Genomic DNA, 26442 nt, shown 5'->3' with positions numbered 1-26442 from the left:
GTATTAGAAGAAATCTGTTTTTTGGATTTTTAAAAAATTAATTTATATTTATTCATTTATTTGGCTGTGCTGGGTCTTAGTTGTGGCACGCAGGATCTAGTTCCCTGACCAGGGATCAAACCCAGGCACCCTGTATTGGGAGCACGAAGTCTAACCGCTGGACCACGAGGGACCTCCCTTTTTTGGATGTTTCTAACCATTCAGAAATAAATGATTACAGCATATTGTATCTCATTTTGAGGAAATATCTGTTAAATTAGGTGGTAATTTTTTGCCAGTGTTAGAATAAATCAGTGTTTCATTTACTGAATTACTATACTGTACACACAACTTCAGTATTTCATATAAGTGAGGAGACTTTGAGCTGTGAGTGGACAAAGTAAAGTTTGACATTGTTTGATTGTCTGAAGCATGGTAAAATTAATTTTCATGTGTGTTACCTCAGTCGACGCTGACAACAATCTATAATCTACACAAGTCCCATTACTGCTAAATGGTATTAACTTTTGGAGGTGCTCTGTTCTTTTTAAAGAATCAATCCCTGACTTTCTGTTGGAAAATAAGAAATATTACTAGCAACTTGTATTATTTAAGGAAAGGACGTCATTTATTTTTTAATGTTATTTATTTATTTTGGCCACACCGCATGGCTTGTGGGATATTAGTTCCCTGACCGGGGACTGAACCCGGGCCCTTGGCAGTGAGAGCACGGAGCCCTAACCACTGGATCGCCAGGGAGTAGGCTGTCCTTTTAGTAACTTTCCACATTCCCTGGTGCTGTCAGGTAACATTTAGTTGTGGTTTTATAATTACTAGTAAAAATTCCCAGATGAAATTCATTTCAATTCAAATTGTTATTTTCAAAGAATTGAGTTTGAACACTTTATAATGTTAATATTTTAGTAGCAAATACAGTTTTCCAATGTGAAGAAAAAATGTTGAATACACCAATATTGTAGTGTGGAGACAGGTGTGAAAATAAGGTGTTGGCTTTGAAATTTTTCTTGTGTACATTACTGGGTAATAAATAGTAGCATTAATAATAGGAGAAACATTTTCAGGTGTCCTCATTAAAGAAGAATGTGGGTCAGTTCAGTGGATTTCCATTTGAAAAAGGAAGTATCCAATATAAAAAGAAGGAAGAAATGTTGAAAAAGTAAGTTATTTTTATAAATATCATAGTTAATGTGCTTCACACTTAATTTTAAACATTTAAATATAACTGCCCTTACATTTTCAGTAGACTGACGATTCTTTGCTTTAAATTCCAAGAGCATGTCATCATAAAGTATTAACTATTTCTGATAAATAGCGGCTGTCAAGATTATTGAAGACTCAAAAGACATTTTTGTTTCTTAGAAGAATGATACAGGTAAATCATTCACACAGTCCAAAATTCAGGAGGTCCAAAGGAAATGTAGTGAAAACTTCCATTCCTGTTCCCTGCCAGCCACTCTGTTCTCCCACTTATAGGTACCACTTAAACTATTTTGAAGTTAATCAACTTGATAGAAATCATTTCCATTCTAATGCAAACAAGATGATATATTCTTTAAAAAAAATTTTTTTAATGTGATGATATATTCTTATAAGAGTTTTTGTTTGTTAAGTCACTTGTAGTTTAAAAACTCTAAGTATTAAAGGTCATTACCTATACCTTCTTTGAGACATTGTCAGTAGGAATACTCAGGGGAAAATGTGTTGTTTAATCAGTCACCAGCCAGAAGAATTAACAAGTCTGAATTTTATCGTATTGAAAACTTTAGGTTATATTTCAGTGAACTAAGTGAATTTATTTTCATACCACCTTTAAGACTTAATTGGTAAATGATGTTTTCCATTTATTAATAATTACATCTGGTTGTATTTTGTGCAGTAGTCAAGATTATCAGGAGTACTTCTAAGATTCAGAGAAACATTGGCTGTTTTCTTAATATTTGTGGCTGAGCCAGTTTGGTTAGCTATTATCTTTATATTGTGGAGAATGTTTATAAACTTTCCTACATAATCACATTGGTTTCTTCCATTTTCTGTTTCAGATTTAGAAATGCCATGTTAAAGAGCATCTGCGAGGTTCTTGATTTGGAGCGATCAGGTGTAAATAGTGAACTGGTGAAAAGGATCTTGAATTTCTTAATGCATCCAAAGCCTTCTGGCAAAGTGAGGATCACTTTTTACTATTTCAGTAACAAATCAGTTATTTGTAGTGTCTCCATTCTCTTTTTTTCTGGAACATTTTAATTAGCATTGCTGTCAACATTCAGTAATATCTTTTACATTCAAAGAATATGCCTTCCGTTGACATATCTGCAACAATTTCATGACAGAAATAACAGAGAAGGCATACGGATGTGTTCTCCCTTCTCAGATGTAAAGGATGTAAGATTAAGAAAAATAATTGTTAACTAAATGTCAAATGGGACAGAAATACAAAGGAAGTATCCAGAGTTATGTATATAGAAGGCACTTGAAGGACAGAAACAGGTTGAGCTGAGGGTGAGGTGTTGGGCTGGTGAGGGAGAGTGTGCGACCTATAATCAGATCAGGAAAGGCAAGATGGTGTATTAAAGCTGGATATTTACTAGATACTGGAATAAGGTTATGAGAAAGTGACAGAAAAAAGCTGGCTCTTTGAAGTTTCTTGGACTGTATTTCCAGAATCATCAAGAGAGCCCAGGAGCTGGACAGGGAAGTAGAAGTCTTACAGTTTTCCCTACTCTTCTAAAATCTGGATTAGGTTTGCCCTGATTGTTCAACAGTAACAAAGGACATCACTGAGTTAAAATGTTTATTGAAGTATTAATTATATGACCTTGCATTTTCAGTTTGTTTTCAATCTTTTAGCAAATATTTTCATATTTTTTCATTTTGATAGGAAAGAAATTGGGAAGAGATCTAGAGGGCCTAGGAGTTCAGGGGAACACTATCAGTGAGGGGAGAAGGGCATTAAGATTAGAAATCAGAAAATAGCTCTGGGACTTTATTTTTGTCTGCTCTTGGTCCTGTTGACCATTAGCTGGATAGTGATACTTAAGGATATTTTTGTCATACAGCCACAAACTGAAGGCATATGGTAATGGGGGAGGAGGGGTTCTAGTTGATTTATTTAAAAGATGAGTTTGAACACTATTTCCCCAGAAGCAGTTACTAAGTTGCCTGAGATATGAGGGATATGTTTATATTCAACATTTCCTCAGTGATTTTCAAGTGTGTTAGTCTCAAGACCCCATTACCCTTTTAAAATCAATGAGGGCCTCAAGAGCTTTTGTTTATGTGGGTTATTTTGATATTTACTGTATTCTGAATTAAAACTGAAAAGTTCTAAACAGGCTCACTACATGTTAACAAAAGTAATATCTGTATGAAAAATAACTATACTTTACAAAATTTTAATGAGAAGAACGGCCTTCTGTTTTTGCAAATCTGTTTATGTCTGTCTTAAGAGAAGACAGCTCTCTTCTCATTTGCTTCTGCATTTCCTTCTGTTGCAATGTATTGATTTGCTTGAAGTACATGAAGAAAATCCAGCCACACACAGCTGTGTATCTAGAAAAAGGAAGGATATTTTAAAAACCCTTTCAGTTAATTATGGATAGTCTCCTTTGATATAACACCAAAACTCCACAGTGGGGAGGTTCTTAAAGGTTAGTTGTAATGTATCTAAAACCATGTTAATAAACTTGGACCTTTTACCTATGCATATTTTGTAATATGCACTCTCCATTTGGAAAATGTTGGTTCCCTGAATTATGCATATCTTCCAAATGCTGGCGCATTTCATTGAACACTGTCAAAAAGTCACATTCATTAATATAACCTTTGTCTCATCAGAAAAAAATATCTTTAGGTATTGGGAGGCTGTCAGTTCCATGATAGTGGATGTGAACTTTCCAAAATTTTAATTTTCACTTGAAATTTTGATATTTATCATTGGCACTACATACTGTCAGGTTTCTTTTGAGGTGACAGGCTCACATTTATTTCTGAGACTATGTCTGTCAAATACCTAAGTCTGAATAGGCATAGTTTTTTAATTATTCTTTTAAAAATGATATTCCATGAAAAAAGGTAGCTTAGTTCACTGCTCAGTTGTGCAAGTGCTTTTCTTTGAGGAGATCAGTGAACTTCCTTATGTAGCCAAAGTACTCTGTGTGTACCTCCGATTTTGTTATACAGATGTTATAAAGACATGTACTCAAAGGTTGAGAGTTAACACAGTATTTACTGTTTCATCAAGAACTGGTGTGTGGTTGTGAGGAATATAATGACTACAAACACAGTTTGCTGCCTCCATCTCGATAAGGTACCAGTAGGTTTACCCACCTTTGCTTTTTGCACAATTACTACAAATGTCAACGCAGTGAAAAGAGTGAATAAATAATGCCTTGGTATTATTATGAAAATAGTTCTGACCTTTTGGACTTCTGGAAAGGTCTCAGGAAACCGCAGGTTCCATGAACCAGACTTTGAGCACCACTGTTTTATCCTTTTTTATGGAATCTTACTCTTACATCCATTTTTCATATCTGATTCTGTGATGATTACTCCTTAGTCTGATGGTATCAATCTCAAGCTATTTTCTGTGCTACCATATGCTTCCATCATTTGAGGAAAACACTATAAAGTCATTAATACTAATTTTTTCTGCTCTAGGATAGTCTTAAAATTATTGATTTAACATTGTTTTACTATCTTTTTGTACTTCTAGTTTGACTGTTAATCAGATTTTGTTTCCAAAAAGGGATGATGCTCTTGACATTGGATTCTGATTGATAGATTCAGCTATTTTTAGAACCAGTATAGGAAAGCTCTAAGGCATTTATATATTATTACTTTTTAAAAATGAAAGTCTCTTCGTTTATTTTTAGAAGTTGCATTTTCTTGATGGGTTTCTTGAATGATGCAACATTCTTTCACTTTCTTGTATAAATTTATCCAGCACCCATTCCAGTCCTCATCTTACTGATTTCACATGCAGATTATATTCTTATAACCTGCATCTGGTTTCTGAGCTGACATAGGGATATCACATTTTTCAAATACATTCATGTCTTGGATTTCATTTAGTGAGTAGTGAGAGTTTGGACGGTGAGTTACCTTTTCTCCAAACAAGCATATCAAAGAATTTATCCAGATGGATTTGGTTCCTGGTAATAGGTGGTAATGGCAGTAGTTCACATAACAAGGTTATCTGTATACATTCTAGGAGGTTTCTTGTGGAGAACCTCTCTGAGAAATATCTTTGGTCCACTGACTTATTTTCTGGAGGTACCTAGATTGGCTGTTTCCCAGTCTGTCTTTAGAGAAGGGTAGGTCGTTTGGGCAAGCTAGAGGCCGTCCTGTGGGTTGTAGATAGCCTGAAAATGCCACATTACACAAAGCAGCCACCTTTTCTTAATTTTTGTACAGGTAACATTGACCCCTAAGACTGAAATTTCCTGGAAGAGAAGGGACCTGTGGTTCTGCTAGTTTCATGAGACATGCTTAGAGTTACCAGTAACATTTACACAATCGCGTATCTTAAGGTTACGTTACAGAATTTTCCTTATTGTAGAAAATAACATAGGCAAAAATAAAGACAAAAGATGCCCATGATTTTAGAAGTAAATAATTTTAATTCCTTAGTCTTTTCAGATCCTTTATGCAAGGTTATTTTATAGTTTTCAATTTCAGAAGTTAGTAAATACTCCCCTAAGAAAGCATTTAAAAATTAAATTTTTTAGTTAATTAAATTATTTTCCTCATGTGACCTCTGCTTTTTAAATATACATGGTTTAATTGAATATCAGAGTAATGGCAGGGGCACTTATTCTGTGGTTCTTAATTCATTTCATAATTAACATACTCAACACTTATTGCATATTTAAAATCATCAGTGAGAATATAATCCTGGCATTATTGAAAGTAGAACCCATAGGTAATATGAATATAAACTATATGTTTCATCAATTCAAGATGTGTAAAGTGAGGTTTTATTTCCTTTATGGATGATTCCTCCTGGTCGATTAGTGGGTCCCCTAAAGCAAGAAGGCAGTGACAGTTTTAATGCTTGTAGGAGTGAAATAAATAGCAAGTCTAACTGAAAATATCATCTTGATGAAGTATAAACAAATATCTGAACTTAACACAGTGTGCACTTGGGCTTCTAGTCCCATATCAGAATGTAGAACACATACTTCTTTCAAATATGTGAAGAGTCTCTTGCCTAGAACCTAAGGTTCTAAAAAAATGAAAGGGTGTTGGTAGTGCAGACAAAAAGGTTGATTTGACACGTGAAGTTAAAGATGAATTCTCTGTAAAGCTGCTAAGCTTGGAAATAAAATTTCTTGAGACAGGAACAAGAAGAATTGAGTTGAGAAGTAGTTATCAAAAAGATGTGATTGACTTGGAAATATAATAGCTCATTGATGTTATCCTTATTTTATGCAGCCATTGCCAAAATCTAAAAAAACTTCTAGCAAAGGCAACAAGAAGGAACGGAACAGTTCTGGAATGTCCAGGAAAGCTAAGCGAACCAAATGTCCTGAAATTCTGTCAGATGAATCTAGCAGTGATGAAGAGGAAAAGAAAAACAAAGAAGAGTCTTCAGATGATGAAGATAAAGAAAGTGAAGAGGAGGTAAAATGTTGGGGTTTTTTCCTCATTTCTTTCCATGGAGAGAGTTAAATACTCCTGCTATATAATAGATTAAGACAGAAAGCATAGATTTGAAGGAACTATATGTGTACCATGTTGGTTGTTTTTAATTCCAAAGACACAGAAAGGATTAAGTGTAAACCCTTTCTTTCCCTTAAGGAGCTTTTAGTTTTATTGCCATGCCAGAGTGTAAGAGTTGGAAAAGAATGAAGTTGCTGTGCACTGTGTTTGAGCTGGATCTTGAAGACTAGAGTAGGTAAATGAAGGGGGAGGAGTACATATCCTGACAGGAACACAAAGGAGACTTTTAAAGAAATGTTTCATAGTATATTAATACTTTATGATTGACTTGTACCATTTTATTCTGCTTTATGCAAAAAGCAAGGGGTTTAAGGACCACCGTTTTATCTCAGTTTGGGATTATTTAATGAGACTAGTGGCATTTGAAGTTTATTTGATTGGTGGGCAAATTTTGTGTCACTTAGGAATGCCTGTCAGTTTCTTTTACTTGGCAGTATTTATAAAATGTTGAGAATGTTTAGTTTCCGAAGAAAAACTTTGGGAAGCGGAGAGCTGCTGAACCATGTAAGGGGTTAGCTTTACCTCTCCTTAATATCTTCAATCAAGTAGATGAGGGAGAGGGTACAAGGAGGTGATTTCCTGTTATTGTTAACAGTGTTTTGCTGGCTCTGTTTTGACTTGTTTTGGTGCTCTCTTTAATGATCAGAACTTGCTGTGTAAATTGGGTAATCCCCCTTGTCTTATGTAGGGGCTTGATTAATGTGGCTTGACATTTTGGACGAAGATGATTCTTTGGTGTTGGAGGGGGCTGTCTTGTGCATTGCAGAGTATTTGTCCACTAGATGCCGGTAGCACATTCCTGCCCCCAGCCTCCAGCTGTGAAAACCAAAACTGTCTCTAGACATTGCCAAATGTCCCCTGAGGGCAAAATCACCTTCAGTTGATAACTGCTGGATTAGAGAGAATAAAGATGTGGTGAACGGTGATTTTATAGGTGTGCATTTTGTGTATACTTGTCTTTAGGTATTTAAAATCCATGCTTGTTTTAAGGTCAGATTTTATAAAGACTTCTATAAAGCTAAGTGTAGAATGCTTCATAATTTTAAAGAGGATACTACAGATCCAGCAGGTGTTTCATAACTAGTATCTTAATATATTTTTGGTATGAAGGAAGATGAGTAATCTGAGCACTAGCGTTTTTATGGAATAGATTTTAAGGACATGTAGGAGGAAAACGTGTTATTTATATGTGGATATAAATAGTGGCAATTTTGCAGTAATAGATTTCCTCATTCAGCAAATTTTGGGTTATCTACTATTGTGTATTCACTACGCACGCTTCCCAAGACCTTTTTAAAGGCAGACTTAAAGCATGAAAAGTTGTCGTAGAATATAAACATCTAATTTTTTTTGTAGAAGCAAGATGATTAGCATGGCCTTTGGAAACTGGGTTCAAATCCCAGCTGTACTCTGATTGTCACTGTTTGACTTTGGGCAAGTTACTTGTAAATTCTGTACCTCAGTTTCCCACCTTTAAAATGGGGATAATGATAGTACCAGCCTCCAAGGGTTGTATTAAGTGCCTTTATTTAAAGCACTTAAGAGTAGTACTTGGCACAAGTACTATATAAGTATTAGCTGCTGCTGTTACTATTAGTATTAAGATGACATTTTACCATATGCAAGATTTATAAATCCAGTCTTCTTGTCATTACTAAGGTGCAGGTTAAAAAGTGAGGATATTTTACACTCGTTTTCTCATTTGCTTTCCAGATTATTGTCCCTTTGTTCTGAATAGAGTTAGTTGACATCTGTGAATGTAGATGACTCCTGATTTATAACCATATTGGTTCCTGGATAATGATCACAAATGGAACTGTTCCACTACAGATCAAAGCCTTTCTTTCTTCATTGCCTTAAATGAGGATCATTTGCTAGAAACCCAGGTCAAATGATGAAAATCCATGGAGAAAAAAAAACACAAAAATGCCGTTCAGACATTAAGTATGTAAAGCCACACAGTCTAAAAGCTATATCATAATGCTCTGTTTTCTGCTTTGGTTTTTCTACTTGGACTGGTATTGACAGACTTCATAAAATATAATGTCAGTAAAATCTAGACTGAGAAATCTTTTCTTTTCCTGATAAATCACCCTCTAGCAAACATAGGTATTCTTCATTGCTTTAAAGACTCCTTCAAATTTAGGGCCATCCTCCTCAAAAACTTTATTTCTGATTCCATTGCTGTGAAAGGCTCTGATTGCCTTTGAAAGGTAAGTGTTGGCAGGAAGGATAGTATTTCTATAGTAACTTTGTTTTCCCTTATTCTGTTGTTTTGAGGAGTCTGTTAAATGGCATCCTTGTTAGGGACTTCATAAACTGAGGTATTTTTGGTCAATACTATGAAAAGACCTCTTTTCTAAGAGGCTATACAGAGGAATTGCAGGTTGATTGGAAAAGTTGAGGATTGCTTATAGATGTAATTTTTTTTTTTTTTTTTTTTTTGTGGTACGCGGGCCTCTCACTGTTGTGGCCTCTCCCGTTGCGGAGCACAGGCTCCGGATGCGCAGGCACAGCGGCCATGGCTCATGGGCCCAGCTGCTCTGCGGCATGTGGGATCTTCCCGGACCGGGGCACGAACCCGCGTCCCCTGCATCGGCAGGTGGACTCTCAACCACTGCGCCACCAGGGAAGCCCTATAGATGTAATGTTTTTTGCAGATTTTTTTTCATGGAAAATTACTGGGTTAATATTATTTATTTTTATTTCCTGAAATGAATTTTTCCTTCATAGATAAGAGTTCTCCCTGTTAAGATCAGCTGCTTGTTATTTTAGATTCTTGGAGTAAATAACTGAACTTGTTTCTTGTTTCCTCTGTAAATTGAGAGCTTTGGACCAAATAATCTGTATCATATTGCTGAAGTCAGAAGTTTTAAGCAGAAATCCAGTTCAAGTTATAGTTGTTCATTAGCCAGTTATATGAGGCTGAATATTATTCACCTGCTACTTTCCATATTTAGCTGTGTGAAAGAGTAGGATACTTAATTTATAAGTAAATATTATTTTAAAATGTGTGTTTGTAATCACTGAAAACTGCAGTTGAAACAGAATTGACAGGGTTTTTGTTTTTCTTTTTAAGTCTTTTATATGAAATATGTCACATTTAGCATGTTAGCCAGCAATTGCTAAGACATTTTGTTTGAGGTTCTCTGTACCTATACCTCTGTTTCTATGATATGCAGCGAGCGGTTCCCAGTGATTTTTAATTCTCTTTTTCTTTAGAATTAATTCACATAAGGAGGTGCTCTTTCTGAGTGTGACCTGGGTAATAATTCCTTTATAAAAGAGCTGGTCTAAACTTCTTTATCACCTTGGCTCTTGGACATTTGCTTACTTAGGGCAGTAGAAGGAGAGCAATTTGGAACCAGGAAGAAACTGATAGATGAGATTTCTTTAGAATGAGAGAATAGAGGTTTAATTATTTTCTGTAAACTTATTATGAAAATCAACTGATTTACACATTGGAGTAGATCTTTAGGGGAGGATTCCTGAAATGAACCAGTGAGATTAAACCATACTGAGGCATGCCATTCACAACAGGTATTACCTTAGGTACAGAGAAATTATTGAGAGTACAGAAAAAAGAACGGAGAAGCAGTGCTCTCCACATTAGAGAAAACAATTCTAATTATATTTTAGACCCTTAAAAGCTAGCTTAATGCTTCTTCAGTTTTTGTTTCCTAGTGTTTTTATAAATACTCTTTATCTCTAGGAAAGTATAAAACAAACTATAGATATTTACTTTGTGAGTATTGAATTTATCTGAATGTTCCCAGATACATCAGGAATATCTTCAGCTCTGAATACTTAAAAGCCCTACTGATAATGTCCAAAACAGGAGTTCCCTTTTTCTTTCAGGACAAGAAGTCCGCAGAGAGGCAATTCTGGGCTAGTAGAGTGGCTCAAGAAAGGTACTAAGAATTTGGGGACTGTCTCTTCCTGAGCCACCATCTTTACATGTGGCATTAAACCTCATGATCTCAGGATGATTGTTTTACCTTTAGGCATTGTATCCCTGTTCCAGATAAAAAAAGAGTAAAGGGATTTCTTCTAGTGATGTTTTGGCTTTTTCCCCCACTGGCAGGGATACCTTTTACCAGAGATCTCCAGGTACATCTCATTGGCCAGAACTTTTTACCCAGCCACCTCTAGTTGTAGGGGAGGCTAGTAAGACCCAAGTGTTAGCTTTCCTGCATCTATAAGAGGAAGGCAGATAAAAAGTGTGATGTTGAGTGAGCCGTCCTACAATGTTTACCAAGTGAGAGAAATTTTCAGTTATAGTTTTGATAAACATTTGGGCCATTTGAGAAATTATTTGGTAGTGGTGGGAGGGTGAACGTGAAAGCTTTGTTAGTCCTTAAATATGTTCTAAAAAATAAGAATTCCCCCATCTCTATCTGATCAGAGGAATTACAGAATTATATAAACTATTGAAACCTTTTGCTGGAAGGCAAAATTGAATAATTACCATAATAAAATCTGTTTAGGGTTAAACTTGCTTTCATAATCTTTTGTGGAATATAGCAAGGTTTGCACATTCTTTACTCTTGGCACTCTTGAGTTTTCTCAGCCAAGTTGTTAAAAGAATAGTGTATTTTAAGCTAATACTTATTTTGTTCATCTGTTCACCCAGTACAACCTTTCTGCTGTGAGGACAGGATTCTGGCTCTGTGACAGGCGTCTTTTTTGGAGACCCTCCTTCAATAGCCCTGCTGCCTATAAAAGATAGGTAAGCCTTCTCCCAAGAATTTTTTTTTGCCTTCCTTCAAAAAGTGCTCGTGTCATTCCTCTGATTCTATACCTTCACGGTTATCAGACACATGGAAAATCTCCTTCAAATTTTTAAAAATTTATATTACTACAGTACATTGTAAAAAGTTTAGATGACAGTACATTGTACTACCTGAAATTAATGGCAGCTCTCAGTTTTATCTGTTTCCCTTTAGCATGTAAAAAATACCTACAGTACTGGATGGTCCTGATTGAACCACTCACAGCATATTCAAAAATGGCAAGCCAGAATCTTAGAAATAAATCCTATGAGAATTTGGAAACTAGCTTTTTCTTTTTCACCTAATTTTTTCCCATACATTTTGCTAAAAGACTCACAGTCTTGCCTCCTATTTGATTAAATAACAAAGGTGTTAAGTATCATAAGTACTTCCAAGGTTTTTGCTTTATAATGCCACGTATTGTGTTTAATTACTGAAATATTCAGAATATTTTTAAAAAGACTTAAAATAGGGGGCCAGTACTTGGTTTTTAATGTAATCACTTTTCGATTGCTCAGTTCAATAAATTGAGAGTGTGCTAAGTGCTGTTGGGGTTACAGAAAATATTTTCCTACCCAAATACCATTTGATTGACGCTTAATATAGGATTTCAAAAGAAAGAGAACCTCTCTGTTGATGAGTGAAAGCTCTGGGGAGAGATGGAAGAAATACCAATTGAAATTGACCTTGGGGATAGAAAGGAAAGTTGGACACGTGAACAAAGATGGGGAGTAGGAAAGTACTGTGACAGACACGCTTGTTTGTGGTTAGGTAGTTTGTCCAGAAGTAAAGCAGTTAGAGATGAAGCTAGAGCAACGTACCTTGAAGCCAGACTATAGAGAACCCACGTGGTTGGGCATGGCTGTGTAATACAACCTTTGGGGGTAGATTGATCATTCTCCTTCCTTCAGAATGGTTGTCTTATTCTACCTGAGCATTTTGCTAAGTGGGGAAAAGAGACATGGCCTCTGTCTTCCAGGAACTGACAGTCTATCTGGGGAGAAGTACCACTCATTCCATAAGCATTTATTGGTATGTAACAAGGAGGATACTATTGAGATCTGCTGTGTGCCATGTACTTTCACATCTTGCTTCTTATTTAGTCTTGACTCCATGAGAGAAGGTGATATATCCTCATTTTTGTACTTTGAGGATATAATAACCAACTTTCCAGAGCTTTAGGTCATACTTTTTGTCTTCAGCTCTATGTCCAAATCTGATTTTAAGCAGTAGCTTTAGGAAAGTTAATATGGGCATATATCCACTTCTGCTGGAAAAAATTTAAAACTAAAAGCTATTGACATAAAGGATCCTATTGATCTCTTTATCTGGCTCTGTCTTTCCCCTATATGTCTCCAGTAGTTCATGATCTAGACTAGGAGTTGGCAGACTATGGCCTGTATGCCAGATCCGTTTTTCTGGTACAGCCGAGAAGCTAAGAATGGTTTTTCCATTTTTTAAATATTTGTAAAAAAAAAAGGTGAATGTACAACAATGACCATATGAACCAGCAAAAGCTAAAATATTTACTGTCTGGCACTTCATAGAAAAGGCTTGGTGACAGATCTAGACCATATATTTCTCTCTCATTTTACTGTGGTGCTTTTAAAAAATACATGGGTCCCCAGGCTGCACACTTGATTTTTTTTCTCTCTCTCTTAAATGCACAACCTATTCAGGTAAGTTGTGCCAGAAGACTGATACTAAAAATCAAGAAGTTTGGCTAACTGCTATTGATAGAAAAAATGTTTGTCTTAGCAAGCAGAGTGATTCTAATGAAATAGAACCTCAGGGTTGGAATAGATCGTTAAAGTTATCTAGTCTTCAAGGATCTTTTCCCATCCCAGTTTTCCAAATAGTTACATAGCAACTGCTGTGTGCCAGTTCTAAGCTCTGCAGTGGAGATCAAGAGACAAATAAGAGTCTCTGTGTTAAGCCGTTCAATCTAGTTGGTAGGAGGGGAGCGGTCAAAGATTAGGAGGGAGAAAGTACAGTAAGGTATAACTTAAGAGCTAAGAAAGTGGTTTGCTCAAGATGGAGTATTTAACTCTTTCTAGAAGCAGGTAGGGAGCAAAGATCCAGACAGGGAAACGTCATAGGAAGTAGCAATTTGATCTGAGCCTTAAAGGATAAACAGGAGAGGTTGGCATAACAAAAGAAAGATTTGGAGAAAACTATGCAAAATTGGATTACACCCATCTTGGCTTCAAAAAAAAAAAAATTTTTTTTAAAGAAATGATCTTGAGCCCATACAAAGTTAGGAGGTGAGGGCCAGAGACAGCCCTGATACCGAGTTTGGTTGTCCTTTGTTGCCCTTCTATATTTTCTGCCAACATTTTTTATTCATTGTTATTATCAGTAACATTTGTATGTAACAGAAAAAGTTAAATTTAACAGTATGATAAATAGATTATGATATCATTGACTTACTGCATTGGTTTAGTTCAGTAGTTTCACCTCTGGCTTAAAGAAATACATAGGTACATTAGTCATTTCTATAAGCAACTAATGCAGCAGGAGGCACACTGAATTTAATCAAGGTCTTGCTTCTTACTAGCTGTAAGACATTGGCTCACTTAACTATACAGATAAATTTTCCTTATTTATAATGAGATCAACTGTCTTTGGATTTTTTGTGTGTGTGCTTTGTTTTGTTTTTTAGGTCATAGATCGTGTATGTGAAAATAGTGCTATACAAATGCCTTTTTTCTTTTTCCTTTTAATTACATTTTTAACCATGTCCTGGGTTCAGAGTACAGGTAAACCAGATCCTGCAAACGATATACAGAGGTGAACATGACAAGAAATATTTACATGGCTACTTTATGGCGAACACTCTTTTGGTTGTTAGGGACAGATAGAGCTAAATTAGATAGGTGTCTCTTCTTGTGGAGGTTGTCAGATAACGCCCTTAAGAAACTTGTAGTGTAGTGGGAGAAGAGACATGCAACCACCTACAGTTTAAAAAACATAAATACGTTAAATATTTCTTTGGTGCCTTTTATGTATTCACTCATTTGATCCTCACAAAATTTTACAAACATGGCCATAGTTTGTCAAATCTGCAATGCCTGTAAGGCATCATTTTAATGTAGATTGCAAAATGTACCCCAGGATCTGAGATAAGGTGTGGGAGGGGGGAGTGTTAAATTTAGCAAAGTCTGGTATTATTACCTCCAGTTTTACAGATGCGGAATCAGATACAGAAGGGTAAGTGACTTGCCTGAGAATGCAAAATTAGTCACTGGTGGAGTCAGGATTTGAACCAAGGAAGTTTGGCTCTAAAAACTTGTGTTCTAATTCACTGCTTCACAGTGCCTTCCAGAAAGAAGGGGCAAATGAATTGTAGGTCAAGTACTGTGGGATTACAGATTAATCAAGTTGGTGGTATTATAAAAGATTTGGAGGAGGTGATTGCTAAGTTGGGTTGAGACTCATGAGTGAGGTTTTCCTAAGTACAGGAGGGGGAATGAAAGTAATGAAGACTTGAAAGGTCATGTAAAATTTAAGTAGGCATGTTTTTTAACTTTACTTCTCAGTTCTCCCAGGGCCCCTTTTCATTACCTTGGAAATACCAGATTGCCATGTTTGCCTTAACTGCCAAAAATTGTACGTTGGGTTCCAATATCAAGGTCTGTCTTTTGAGATGCCCTGTTTCCCAAAGTTACCTTTTTTTCCTATACATAATATCTCATCTTCAGGGCAGCTCAAATGATTCTTAGCAGCTGCAGGGCTAAAGCACATGATGTGAGTTATTTATCTGATTGCCTCCCTGCTCAAGATGAAACCCATAAGTATGAGTTTCTACAGTTTATTTTACTACCCAGTTCTCACTGTTTCCCCATGCCAACACTTACCAGTATGAAAAAGATACTTTACTGAATTCCTACCTTAAGTTTGTCACAGAGTAATTTGTAACTGGTTACTAAAGATAAGCGAATTCCAGTGTAAATAACATAATTTGTTATTACAGAGATTCGGTTATTTGTGGGTCCAGTTCTACCAGAATGTAATGAAATAAGCATGATGTATCATGGTTAGTTAACACAGGTGTCACTGAGGCAGTCCTACTGCTATTCTATGTATCTATTCTATGTGTTTGCCTTTTAAAGAAAACTTCAGGTTATTGGAGGAAATTACATTTGTATGATGAAAGAATTCCTTTACAAAAGGAAGCACTAATAATAGTAGTAATAGCTAATATTTATTGTTTCCTCTGTGCCCAGCACCATTAAAAGTACTTTTGTGTATTAATGTACTTACTCCCCCTAAGACTGAGTATTATGATTTCCCTCATTTTATAAACAAGGGAACTAGGGCCCAGAGATGTACTAGGTCTAGAATTTGAAACTAGGCAGCTTGCCTCCAGAGCCTACACTCTTATCTATTAGTTTGTATCTTCTATAGTACTTCTGACAGTATGTTTGCAACCTTTTTGTTAATAGATGATAATAGGCTAGTTGTCCTTTTAAAAAACTGTAGAACACTCTCCCTTTTAGAAGATTTAAATATAGAAAGAAGCTTAAATTTAATTTTTTTTTGTTTGTCCAGTTGTAACTTTTTTTTTTTTTTTTTTTTCAATTTGAGAGCAGTCACTGTTTATTAACTGACCGGATTACAAAAATAATCATGGTAGATACCTTAGTTCATCCTTCTTATAAGTCTGTTGATCTGGTCTTCCCTGTTGCCAGCATCTCCACCTTCTACAAAATGGGTAGTCTTTTTCTTCATTCCACCTCGTGGAGAAGACAATTAGAAGGGCCACAGGAAGTTGTTTGCTTCTTTGAAACATTTTCCAACAGTATAGATCTCATGAATCAGATCCTCCATGCAGATAATACCGTATTTGCCAAGAGATCGAGCAATCAACACGTTATCCGTCAGGGCAATTCGCTTCTTGTTGATTTTGCCATAACCACGCTTGTAGATCAATTCATTTACTGACTTCAGGTTTGGGTACCCCCATGCAATGTATGGTTCCACAATTCTCAGCATGTTAATTGAAGCCTTGTTGAGCTTCACAAAGGTGCCATTGAAAATCTGACGGAGGCGAAGAAGCTGCAACACCTTTCGAACCTTGGGGCTCACACCATTGATACCTCTGATCCTGATGACAAATGCCAATTTGGGTTCCGCGGGTACGTAGAAGTTGCCAGCTTTTCTTGCCATCCTAGCCATTCGAATCTCAGTTCTGTACATCTGCTGGTACTCCTTGTGATAGTGCTTAGCTTTTTCATAGATGAGCTTCCTCCTTGCCTTTCGAAGCATCTTCTGGGCAAATTTCTTTCTCAGGCGCTTGATCCTAAGCTCTGCGAAATTCTTTCGCTTTTTCTTAAAGGTTTCTGGCACAGCAGGAACCTTCTTTTTCTTCTCCTCAGCACCTTCCATGGTTCCAGCCGGGAAAGAGGCCAATTGTAACATTTTTTAAAAATTTATTTTATTTATTTATTTATTTGGCTGTGTTGGGTCTTTGTTTCTGTGCGAGGGCTTTCTCTAGTTGCGGCGAGCGGGGACCACTCTTCATCGCGGTGCACGGGCCTCACTGTCGCAGCCTCTCTTGTTGTGGAGCACAGGCTCCAGATGCGCAGGCTCAGCGGCCATGGCTCACGGGCCCAGTTGCTCCGCGGCATGTGGGACCTTCCCAGACCAGGGCTCGAACCCGTGTCCCCTGCATTGGCAGGCAGACTCTCAACCACTGCGCCACCAGGGAAGCCCCAATAGTAACATTTTATGGAGATGGCTTGATTATGCTTTATTTATCACTGCACAGTTTTATGCTTTATCCAATTATTACTACTCCCAAATGCAGGTTTAAAAATGGCACCATAGTGTGTGTTCTTTCTAAAATTTTACCTTATACCCTGGCCTTTAAAGGCTCTGAAAGCATTTTAATCATCTGATTCTAACTCTCTGATTTGAATGGGGATCAAGTGGTAATGCTTATAACATTGTTGCTCTCCCTTCCTCATCCCCCCCCATGCTTTCTGTAATAACTTAAGTTTATTATAAAATATTTGAATGACCCGCAGGTCCAGATTTTATTAACCTTTGACTGATGAGTGATATGTAATAGTCATTATTCTGTGTATTAAGTGCATCAACAGAACTTATGAAGTTTTTAGTATTTCCTTTCAGAGCCTCGTGTGGTTCTTAGGAATTAAGTGGATGCTTAGTAAACTTAAAACTTAGTTCAGGTTAGTCATAGAAAATTGATGAACCATTGATGCCTTTCCAGCAACCCCCGTGTCTGGAACACCTGAGAATTAGGAAAAAAGTATAAATGGCCTCTAAATAGCAAAAATCCATAGGTGAAGCTTATAGACTTTATTTTTAGAAGCATGTTGGCCCTTTGACGCTGCTTAAATCCATTTTTTTAGTCGCAGTTAAACTAGATAGGTTAGCTAGTTTCCGGCCAACAGTGTATTATTGAGGTAGTGTAGGGTGACACTACACTTAAGTAAATATGTACCGTGGATGGCAGTGTAGCAAAAGGAAAGACAAGCACTAAAATCCAATGAACTTCACTTAGAAATAGCTTGAGCCCACCTAAGTTTAGAACAGGTTGGTCTATGTACTTTAATTTTTCTTTACGTTCAACATAATGTCTCTGTCCTTAAAAAAAAAAAAGGTTGAATTTTGATGATAATCTGAAATTCAGAGTATAAAACATTTGGAGAAACATTCTGTCAAAAGTGATTTGCGGTGTTTTTGGTGTGTAAAGATGAGATTTTAAGTTATCTTGAGGTACTTGCCTTATATACAGGTACTTTTACCTTCAGGAACATTAATGAATTAACGTTTCCTAATTTCATAGACTCTGCTTAAGACAAAGTTACAGTGAACGATAATTTTGTCATTTTAATCTAACCGTATGTGTATACTTTGCTTTTATTTTATTATCTGTGAGTTAGTGTAAGAAAACAAGTTCTGGAGTCAGATCTATTTGAATCTCACTTCTTTATTTTATTATGTGACTGGACAAAACCTCTCTGAGCCTTCGTTTCCTCATACATTTATAAATAGTTTTTGAGCAGCTCCTTTGCACCATGCACTGTTATAGGAGTTAGAGATATGTCAGTGAAAACAAAAAGGTCAAAAAAATCCATGTCCTCATGGAACTTACCTTTTAGTTGGGAGAGACTGACAATAAATAACAGAATATTAATAGTACCTATATTTTAGAGTTTTTTTCAAGATTAAGGTCTGATGGGGTAGACCTTAGTTAAGGGAGGGGTAGACAGTTTTCTATCCATAGTGTGTAATAAATGTGAGCACCTAGTAATTTTAATGTTTGATTCTTGACCTCACCTGACTAGTCTCGTGTTGGGATAAAATTAAGTTCATTGAGTGTATTAGTCATCTCAAAAATTAATAATTAGTAATAATTTTTCATTGGTGATATTGAACACATTAATTTTCTCTAATATTGTTGAGGGGTGTGGAGGAGTAGAGGGATCGCAGGTAATCTCTCATCAGTGTATGTACTTTGTTTTTCTTTCCAACAGCCACCAAAAAAGACATCCAAAAGAGAAAAACCCAAACAGAAAGCCACTTCTAAAAGTAAAAAGTCTGTAAAAAGTGCTAATGTTAAGAAGGCAGATAGCAGTACCACCAAGAAGAATCAAAATAGTTCCAAAAAAGGTATGTTAGAAATGACACATTTTCAGCAGCCTAAAGATATACATTATATGCTATAATACAGGTTTTTTTGTTTTGTTTTTTTATAATACAGTTTTTAAGCATGCGTGGAAAATAGGTAAACTCTGAGGAACATTTGAGGGGGGAAAATAGTATACCAGTGTTTTAGTTTTTAATTTTTTAATCTAATACCTTTTCAAGGATCTGATGAATACTTACAGAATTCTTCCTAATGTGTCTTGAATATTAATTTACTTTGCTTTATAAGAAAAATTTATTTTCATGTCATAAAATGTCTTACTTTTAGAAAGTGAATCTGAGGATAGTTCAGATGATGAACCTTTAATTAAAAAATTGAAGAAGCCTCCTACAGATGAAGAGTTAAAGGAAACAGTAAAGAAATTATTGGCCAGTGCTAACTTGGAGGAAGTCACAATGAAACAGATTTGCAAAGAGGTAATTGGACAAATGCTGAGATCATTTTGCTTCTGTTTGAAAAATTCTTTCACCCATCCCTCACTTGGAAGCTAGATTCTTATGTGCATTCATTCATTGAACAAATATTTATTGAACTACCACATGCCAGGTATTCTTACAGGTGCTGGGATACCACTTTCAGTAAAATAGTCAAAACCTGTCCTATTGGAGTCATTTCGTAAATAACATTTGAATGTATCCAGTGAGTAAAGTTAAGGTAATACATTTCAAACTCCGTAGATGTTCTTTTCCTGATCTAGCAACTATTTTTATTGATGCACCCCTAGATTATGTTAGTTTAAATAAGCAGGATCTTGTGGACCACCTTATTTTCAATATTACTATGATAAATGAGATGTTATAGATTAGGTTCTTAGCTCAAACTTCTCTTAAGTTCTTCTGATGCTTCTCAGGAAATGAAATGATCTAGTCTTGAATATGATTCTGTAGCGATTCCATACTGTAGACCAAAATTGGAAGGTTTTAAAATCTAGTTTCTTATGGTAAAATGAAATTAAAATTTGAAATGTACCAAAGGTGGAATATTCTTTACCTTTTTAAGACATACTGTTTTTCTTATTCAGCATTCGCTGAGCCTCTGCTACATATCAGGCACTGGGATAGATGTTAGAGGGGGAGCAGGAGAAGCCATTATTTGGCTTCGGGGTCTTGTGTAATCTAGTGGGTAGAAAGAGGCAGCTGTTTTAGTCACTTAGTACAGTGTGTGAGAGCTGTGTTAGAAGAGTACAGAGGGTGCCACACCACCACAGAACAGAGGGTACCTGCTTGGGAATGGGGGTTGGGGGAGTCTGAAAAGGCATCTTGGAAGAGGTCTTAGAGCTTCAGCTTTCATACAATTGAGGAACATCAACACATTCACATAAAACATGACACGTAATGACTGCGAGGAATAATCATTAGTTTAATTTGCAAGGAATAGTCATTAGTTTAATTTGGCTGAAGACTAGAGTTGGAAGGAATTCTTCACAGAAGTTAGGAGAGAATACTAAAGAATTCTGCAGATTTTATATGTGTTGTTACAGAGTTTGATTTTTCTCCTTGAAGCTAATGAGGAATTGGGAGGCAGGGTAGGTTATTGAAAGGTATTTGGCAGGAGCAGTCTAGGATGACTCTTAAAAAAAAAAAAAAAAAGATTTTTATTTTTTAAGGGTCATCCTAGACACATCAAGAAGAACGGACTGGTGAAGAATGAGACAAGAGTCAAGAGAAACCTTTACATCATAATCAGAGTTATAGGGCTGCCGTAATCCAAGTCTGAAATCGAGAGCCTGATCACAGGTTGCTCCGTGTGGGTGTAAGGGCTTGGGTGCATTAATCATAATAGGGAGTAGAACAAAAGGCTACCTCTTGAGGAAAAGATGAGTTTTGTTCTAGACATTTGAAGATGGATTATTTGAAACATCCAAGTGGGAGAAATGGTGAACATTGTAATTCTCCAAGGTAGGAGAGAAACCTAGACTAGGATATTGCTGGGAGTTAAAACCAGAAGATAAGGTGGCCTAGAGAAGAAGGTAAAGGATGAGAAAGGCAAAGGACAGACCTGGAGACCATTATCATCAGAGTTGGGAAGTAATTCCTACAAAATGTAAGAAATTGTAGAGTCAGTAGTAGAAGGAAGGCCAGAGAGAATAGTGCTGTAAAAGCCAAGCGAGGAGAGTTTCAAGAAGGGGCAGGGAGGGGTAGTTCCCTGCCTAAGAAAAGGTAATTAACTTATATGGGACATTGGACAATGGCTGTGGAAAGTCAGGTCACAGAAAAGAAACATAAATGACCTGTAAACGTGAAAACATTAACCTTCCCTACTAATGAGGAAGATAGAAATCAAAAGGAAATACTTTTGCTTATTAGCTTTAACAAAATCTTTATAAAGATTAACAGTTTTCAAGGTTGGCAGTGGAATAGGGAAACGTACTCTCATCCTTTAAGTTGTAATAACTTTGGCGAATAATTAGGTAGTATATTAAAATTTAAATGGCAAATACCCTTTAACCCAGCAATTCCGTTTCTAGGTCTGTATCCTAAAGACATAGTCACACCTGCACAAAATGATTTCAGTAATGTTAAGCGTGTCTGTAATACTGAAAAGTCAGAAACAACCTAAATGGCCATCAGTAGGAAAATGTTTAAACTGTACATCCATATTTTAGGAATATGAACTGTGTAGCAGTTCAAAAGAACATGGAAAACCTTCCAGGTATTGTCAGATTTTTAAAACAGAGGTATTTCCCTATTTGTGTAAATACAGAAAAATTATATTGCCATTGATATATTTATATGTTTGTATATAAACTCATTTTTAAAGGTCTGGAAGAATACACAGCAAATTGATAACTGGTTTCCTTTAGGGGAGAGGAACAAGGGCAGACTGGAAGGAAGATTGAAGGGAGACTAGTTCTGTTCATTTGAATGAGTTTTGTGAATACATTTGTGTAATTTTAAGGGGATTGTTAATAACATGGAGAGGTCAGGTGAGAAGAACGTAAGGGTTTTTTTTGGACTCAGCAATTAAGAGACAGTTGTTCACATAATAGCAGTTTTGAAGGGTGGTAAATGCCAGGGTTGTTCCTGGGACTGGGAATTAATAGTGAGGAAAGTGAAAGCTTCTGATTTAGTAGTTAAATTGGGGGAAGATACAAGTTGATAAAATACTTTTTAAGGTCAGAGGGGAGTGGAAGCATGCGTTAGGCTAAGGGACAATTCTGGGAAAGAAGATGAAGGTACAGGAGCATTGAGTGTTGGGTCCCTGCAGAGGTAGAGGAAACAGGACTGTTGATGAATCCAGACACAAATGAACTGGAGGAGAACAGGCACGTCAGGAAGTTGAAGGAATTCATAGTAATGGCTTCTTGGCTGAGAGCAGGAGTGTGGGACACTTGAATAAGGGGATGAAATTGCCACTGATGAGAATGTAAAGGGGGACCTGATTAGAAATCCTTGGGATTTCTAGGGAGGCTTTGACATTGAGTACCAAGTGGGACCATTTTTTTTTTTAACTTTATTCAAGTATAGTTGATAAAATGGAACCATTCTTTTCAAATTTGTTACATTTTCGCATTTGTTACATTTTCAGAATTTAACCATATAAAAGTTGGTAGTTAGACCAATTAAGGGTTGGAGTTTTACAGAGAAAGAACAAAGGGCAAACAATTAGAGTAATGTAAATGATTGACTATATTTGCAGAGGTTGGCAAACTACAGCCTGTGGGCCTTTGTAACACAGACATACACCCATCCCTTTAAGTGTTGTCTATGGTAGCTTTTATGCTACAATGACATAATTGAGTAGTTGTGACGGAAACTGTCACTGGATAGCTGAAATCATTTACTGTCTAGCCCTCTACAGAAAACACTTGCTGACCTTGAATTAGACAATAGGAGTGAAGCCAGCTTGGTGTATATGGCAGTTCAGGACCAGAAGTCATTGTGAAGCCAAGCAGGAGGTATCAAGTTGGAAAATTTAGAGAGTAAAAATTTAGGAGTGGAGGACTCAGTGATGCAACTGGATCTCAGTGATGCAGCTTTGGGGAGGGGATTGAGCAATGCTCTGGGGGCTGAAATTCATTAGAGTTGAAGTTCAGCAATCATAAGTAGTGTTAAGATGATGTAACAGAAAAAATAAGAGGATACCTAAAATATCTGATAGATAACCTACCAATATAAAGAATTTAATCCATTTAACCTAAGGTCTATCTAGAAGTTTTCCTCATCCATGTTTATTGTTAGTTCAACTGAAACTCCCACTTTTATAAAACACTGAGAATGTTTTCATGCTAGTTTACTGCTCTATATACAGTATTATTGAAACTACTCATTTGTTGTAGAATGCTACATGGTGAACCACTGGTGGTTAGAACGTACTATTCAAACGTACATGCAGCTCTTGTCCATGGCACACATTTCTTCATTATCCAAAGATAGAGAATATTATTGGATTTTTAAATCTACTTTTAACATTGTTTTTCCTTTTCACTATAGGTATATGAAAATTATCCTGCTTATGACTTAACTGAAAGAAAAGAGTTCATAAAAACAACTGTTAAAGAGGTAACTATATCCAACTTTTCGAACTTGGATCATTTTGGACTTACAAGACAAAAGAAATTACATGTATCAAATACTGCGTGTTTTTCAAAATATTTATGTCACTAAATATCACGTGATGCTCAGATTTCCTCAAAATGGGAAAGATAGTTATTTTCATTCCCATTTTAGAGCTTAAAAATAAAGTTTGAACATTAGTGACAAAACCTGGCCTCAGATGAAGATGTGGGTTCAGTGTACATGGGTAGCTGGGCATCTCAGAGTTCATACAACCACTTGAGCACATGTTCCTTTCTGTCCACCAGTTAAAGGCAGGAGAAGATCAACAGTAGCTGTAGTCTTATATTGATCCCAGCTGATTTCCCAAGGTCACAGTAGTAAAATAGAAGTTAAAAAATAAAATGAGGGCTTTCCTGGTGGCTCAGTGGTTGAGAGTTCACCTGCCGATGCAGGGGATACGGGTTCGTGCCCCAGCCCCGGTCCGGGAGGATCCCATGTGCCGCGGAGCGGCTGGACCCATGAGCCATGGCTGCTGGGCCTGCACGTCCGGGGCCTGTGCTCCGCAGCGGGAGAGGCCACAGCGGTGAGAGGCCCGCGTACCACAAAAAAAAAATAAAATGAGGTTTTATGTGTTCCAACTGTTGTATGTTGGGTATGAGGAAATAACGTTTCTCTTTCATTACAGCTAATTTCTTAAGAGGACAGAAACAGATGACCTGTACCCATGGATTTAAAGATCTGATTTATACCATTATACCAGCAAAGAGAATGTATTTCCTTTTCTAAATCTTTGCAAGCATTGTGTTGGTAGAACTTCCTTCTGACCTTTTTATCTTGAGTGTTAGGTGAATTTGCGTTTGCCATTTTAAATTGCATTTCTATGCAGTTTTTAGTTTAAATTTTTGCATGGCAGTAATTGTCCCTTGCTTTTATAGTTGTATTTTGTACATTTTGGATTTCTTTATATAAGACTATAGATTCTTGAACTGTTGTAGTTTTTAGTGTGCGCGCAATATTAGCTTAAGACATACTTTTAATCTTAGAACAGAAACGATCATAACTGGCATTTATACATGCAGAGACTATTGCAGTATTTAGCATATGAAATATTTTGAATACACATCTGTCAGTGTGAAAGCTCAGTGTGTGTTCATCATATTAAAAATACACAAGCTTCAGCCGTCCAGATGACTGAATCAGAACTTTTCTCCTGCATGTGTATATATGTCAAATTGTCAGCATGACAAGAGTGACAGATGTTATTTTTGTATTTTTAAAAACGAATTTGTTGTATATAAAGTTTTTTTATTTCTTTTGTGCAGATCAATTTTTAAACTCATATAAGTACGTATCTTTACAGTTATTATAAACTATGAAACGTCAGTGTTCAGCCAGATGGTATGACGGAGCAGTGAAAGTCAGAATTCAGTGAAGAAAATACTGAAGGAACATATAGTTCTCTGCTTTGCCTTGGAAGTGTCATCAATTTATAGTTTTAGTGTTAACCCTGCAACAGTGTCTGTAGATACATTTTATAGTGAGGATAGACCAAAATCAACACATCAAAACTTCAAAAATTTGGGAGAGTTGGATTAAGTAGAAGCACATTTTGCTTATAATAAATGAACTGATTTTTATTAACTGCTTTTGCCCATATAAAATGCTGATATTTACAGGAAACCTGGCCACGTTTATAATTATGGTGAAAGTACCAGTTGTAATTCCAGATTAAGATAATGTGTAGACAGTAGTGGGTATCTGACAAAGTATTTCTCAAGTGATAACAGACTTATTTTTAACATTAAAGAAACTTAATGTATTTGTGGAATCAGGGGTGTTAGGCTTTAAATTTTGGCCAATTAGGATTCTAGGTGATCAACGTATGGACCACTCCTGAATGAGACTAATTTTGTCTTTTAACTTAACTGTCTTAATCGGTTTATTAAATTATCTCTTAATTTTAAAATAAAACATGCTGCTTATACAAGAATTAGGCCTTTGATAAACCATTGAGTGTTTAAAATATCTTTGCATCATAGAACAGAAATATATAAAATTGATATGTTGACTGTTAACAGGTGTTTTCACAGGTTTGACTTGTTTCTTGATAAAGTTATTAAGACATTAGAGAAAGGTATACTTAATACAAATTAATGGAATAAACAACTAAATGAGACTTAATAATTGGCATTTGGTTTTAAATATTTAATTTGTTCCTATAAACCTTGTCAATAAAAATAATAAATCACCACCTGTCTCTTTGCATTTGATGTTTTAACATGTATTTCAGAATAGAGATTTTTAAATGGATTTAGCCCCATAGCCTATATAATTTGGAGTGCTCGTCAGTGGTAACTGACTGATTTTACTTTGAATTAAATACATTACAAAGAAATCCCTAGGGAAAACTTGAAGTGCTCTCATGAAACTAAGTTGATCAAAGTTAACAATTATGCGTGACCATTTACTTGAAAGGGATATGCAGTAATGCCTATGACCTAAGAAGTCTAAAGATGGTTTAGAGGTTGAGGGGATTGATTTGGTGTATGTGAAAGTTTGTGGTGAAGATGTATCTGCTTAAGAGTGTGCATTCACCACTACAGTGCACAGTGTATTTGAAAAACAAGTTTTATTAAGCAGTTTTACACAATCAGCGGTTCACAGTCTGCAGTTCAAACAAACATTGTGTATATTCACTGCTACTCAATTACAAAATCTTCAGACAGCAGTGAAAAACATACTCAAATAACTCAAGAAGAAAAAGGTACCGTGGTTC

The 26442-nt window shown here is 36.2% G+C and overlaps 1 protein-coding gene and 1 pseudogene across 2 annotated transcripts in view; one reads left to right on the top strand and one right to left on the bottom strand.

Annotated features, from left to right (window-relative positions):
- Window positions 1–25917, top strand: part of DEK (DEK proto-oncogene) — a 30811-nt gene extending 4894 nt beyond the window's left edge. For both annotated transcript variants that reach the window (XM_060023585.2, XM_060023588.1), the window contains 7 exons: window positions 1062–1156; window positions 2040–2160; window positions 6430–6618; window positions 18995–19130; window positions 19435–19583; window positions 23601–23669; window positions 24352–25917. In XM_060023585.2, coding sequence (XP_059879568.1) covers window positions 1062–1156; window positions 2040–2160; window positions 6430–6618; window positions 18995–19130; window positions 19435–19583; window positions 23601–23669; window positions 24352–24363 — 771 coding nt within the window. In that variant the 3' untranslated portion in view covers window positions 24364–25917. The remainder of the gene's footprint in view (window positions 1–1061; window positions 1157–2039; window positions 2161–6429; window positions 6619–18994; window positions 19131–19434; window positions 19584–23600; window positions 23670–24351) is intronic.
- Window positions 16063–18110, bottom strand: LOC132432801 (large ribosomal subunit protein uL30 pseudogene; annotated as a pseudogene).
- Window positions 25918–26442: the final 525 nt, after the last annotated feature.

This window comes from Delphinus delphis, chromosome 10 (genome assembly GCF_949987515.2).
Source record: "Delphinus delphis chromosome 10, mDelDel1.2, whole genome shotgun sequence".
Taxonomy (NCBI): domain Eukaryota; kingdom Metazoa; phylum Chordata; class Mammalia; order Artiodactyla; family Delphinidae; genus Delphinus; species Delphinus delphis.
The sequence above is the reverse complement of the archived record's forward strand: the minus strand, read 5'-3'. Positions and strand labels throughout refer to the sequence as shown.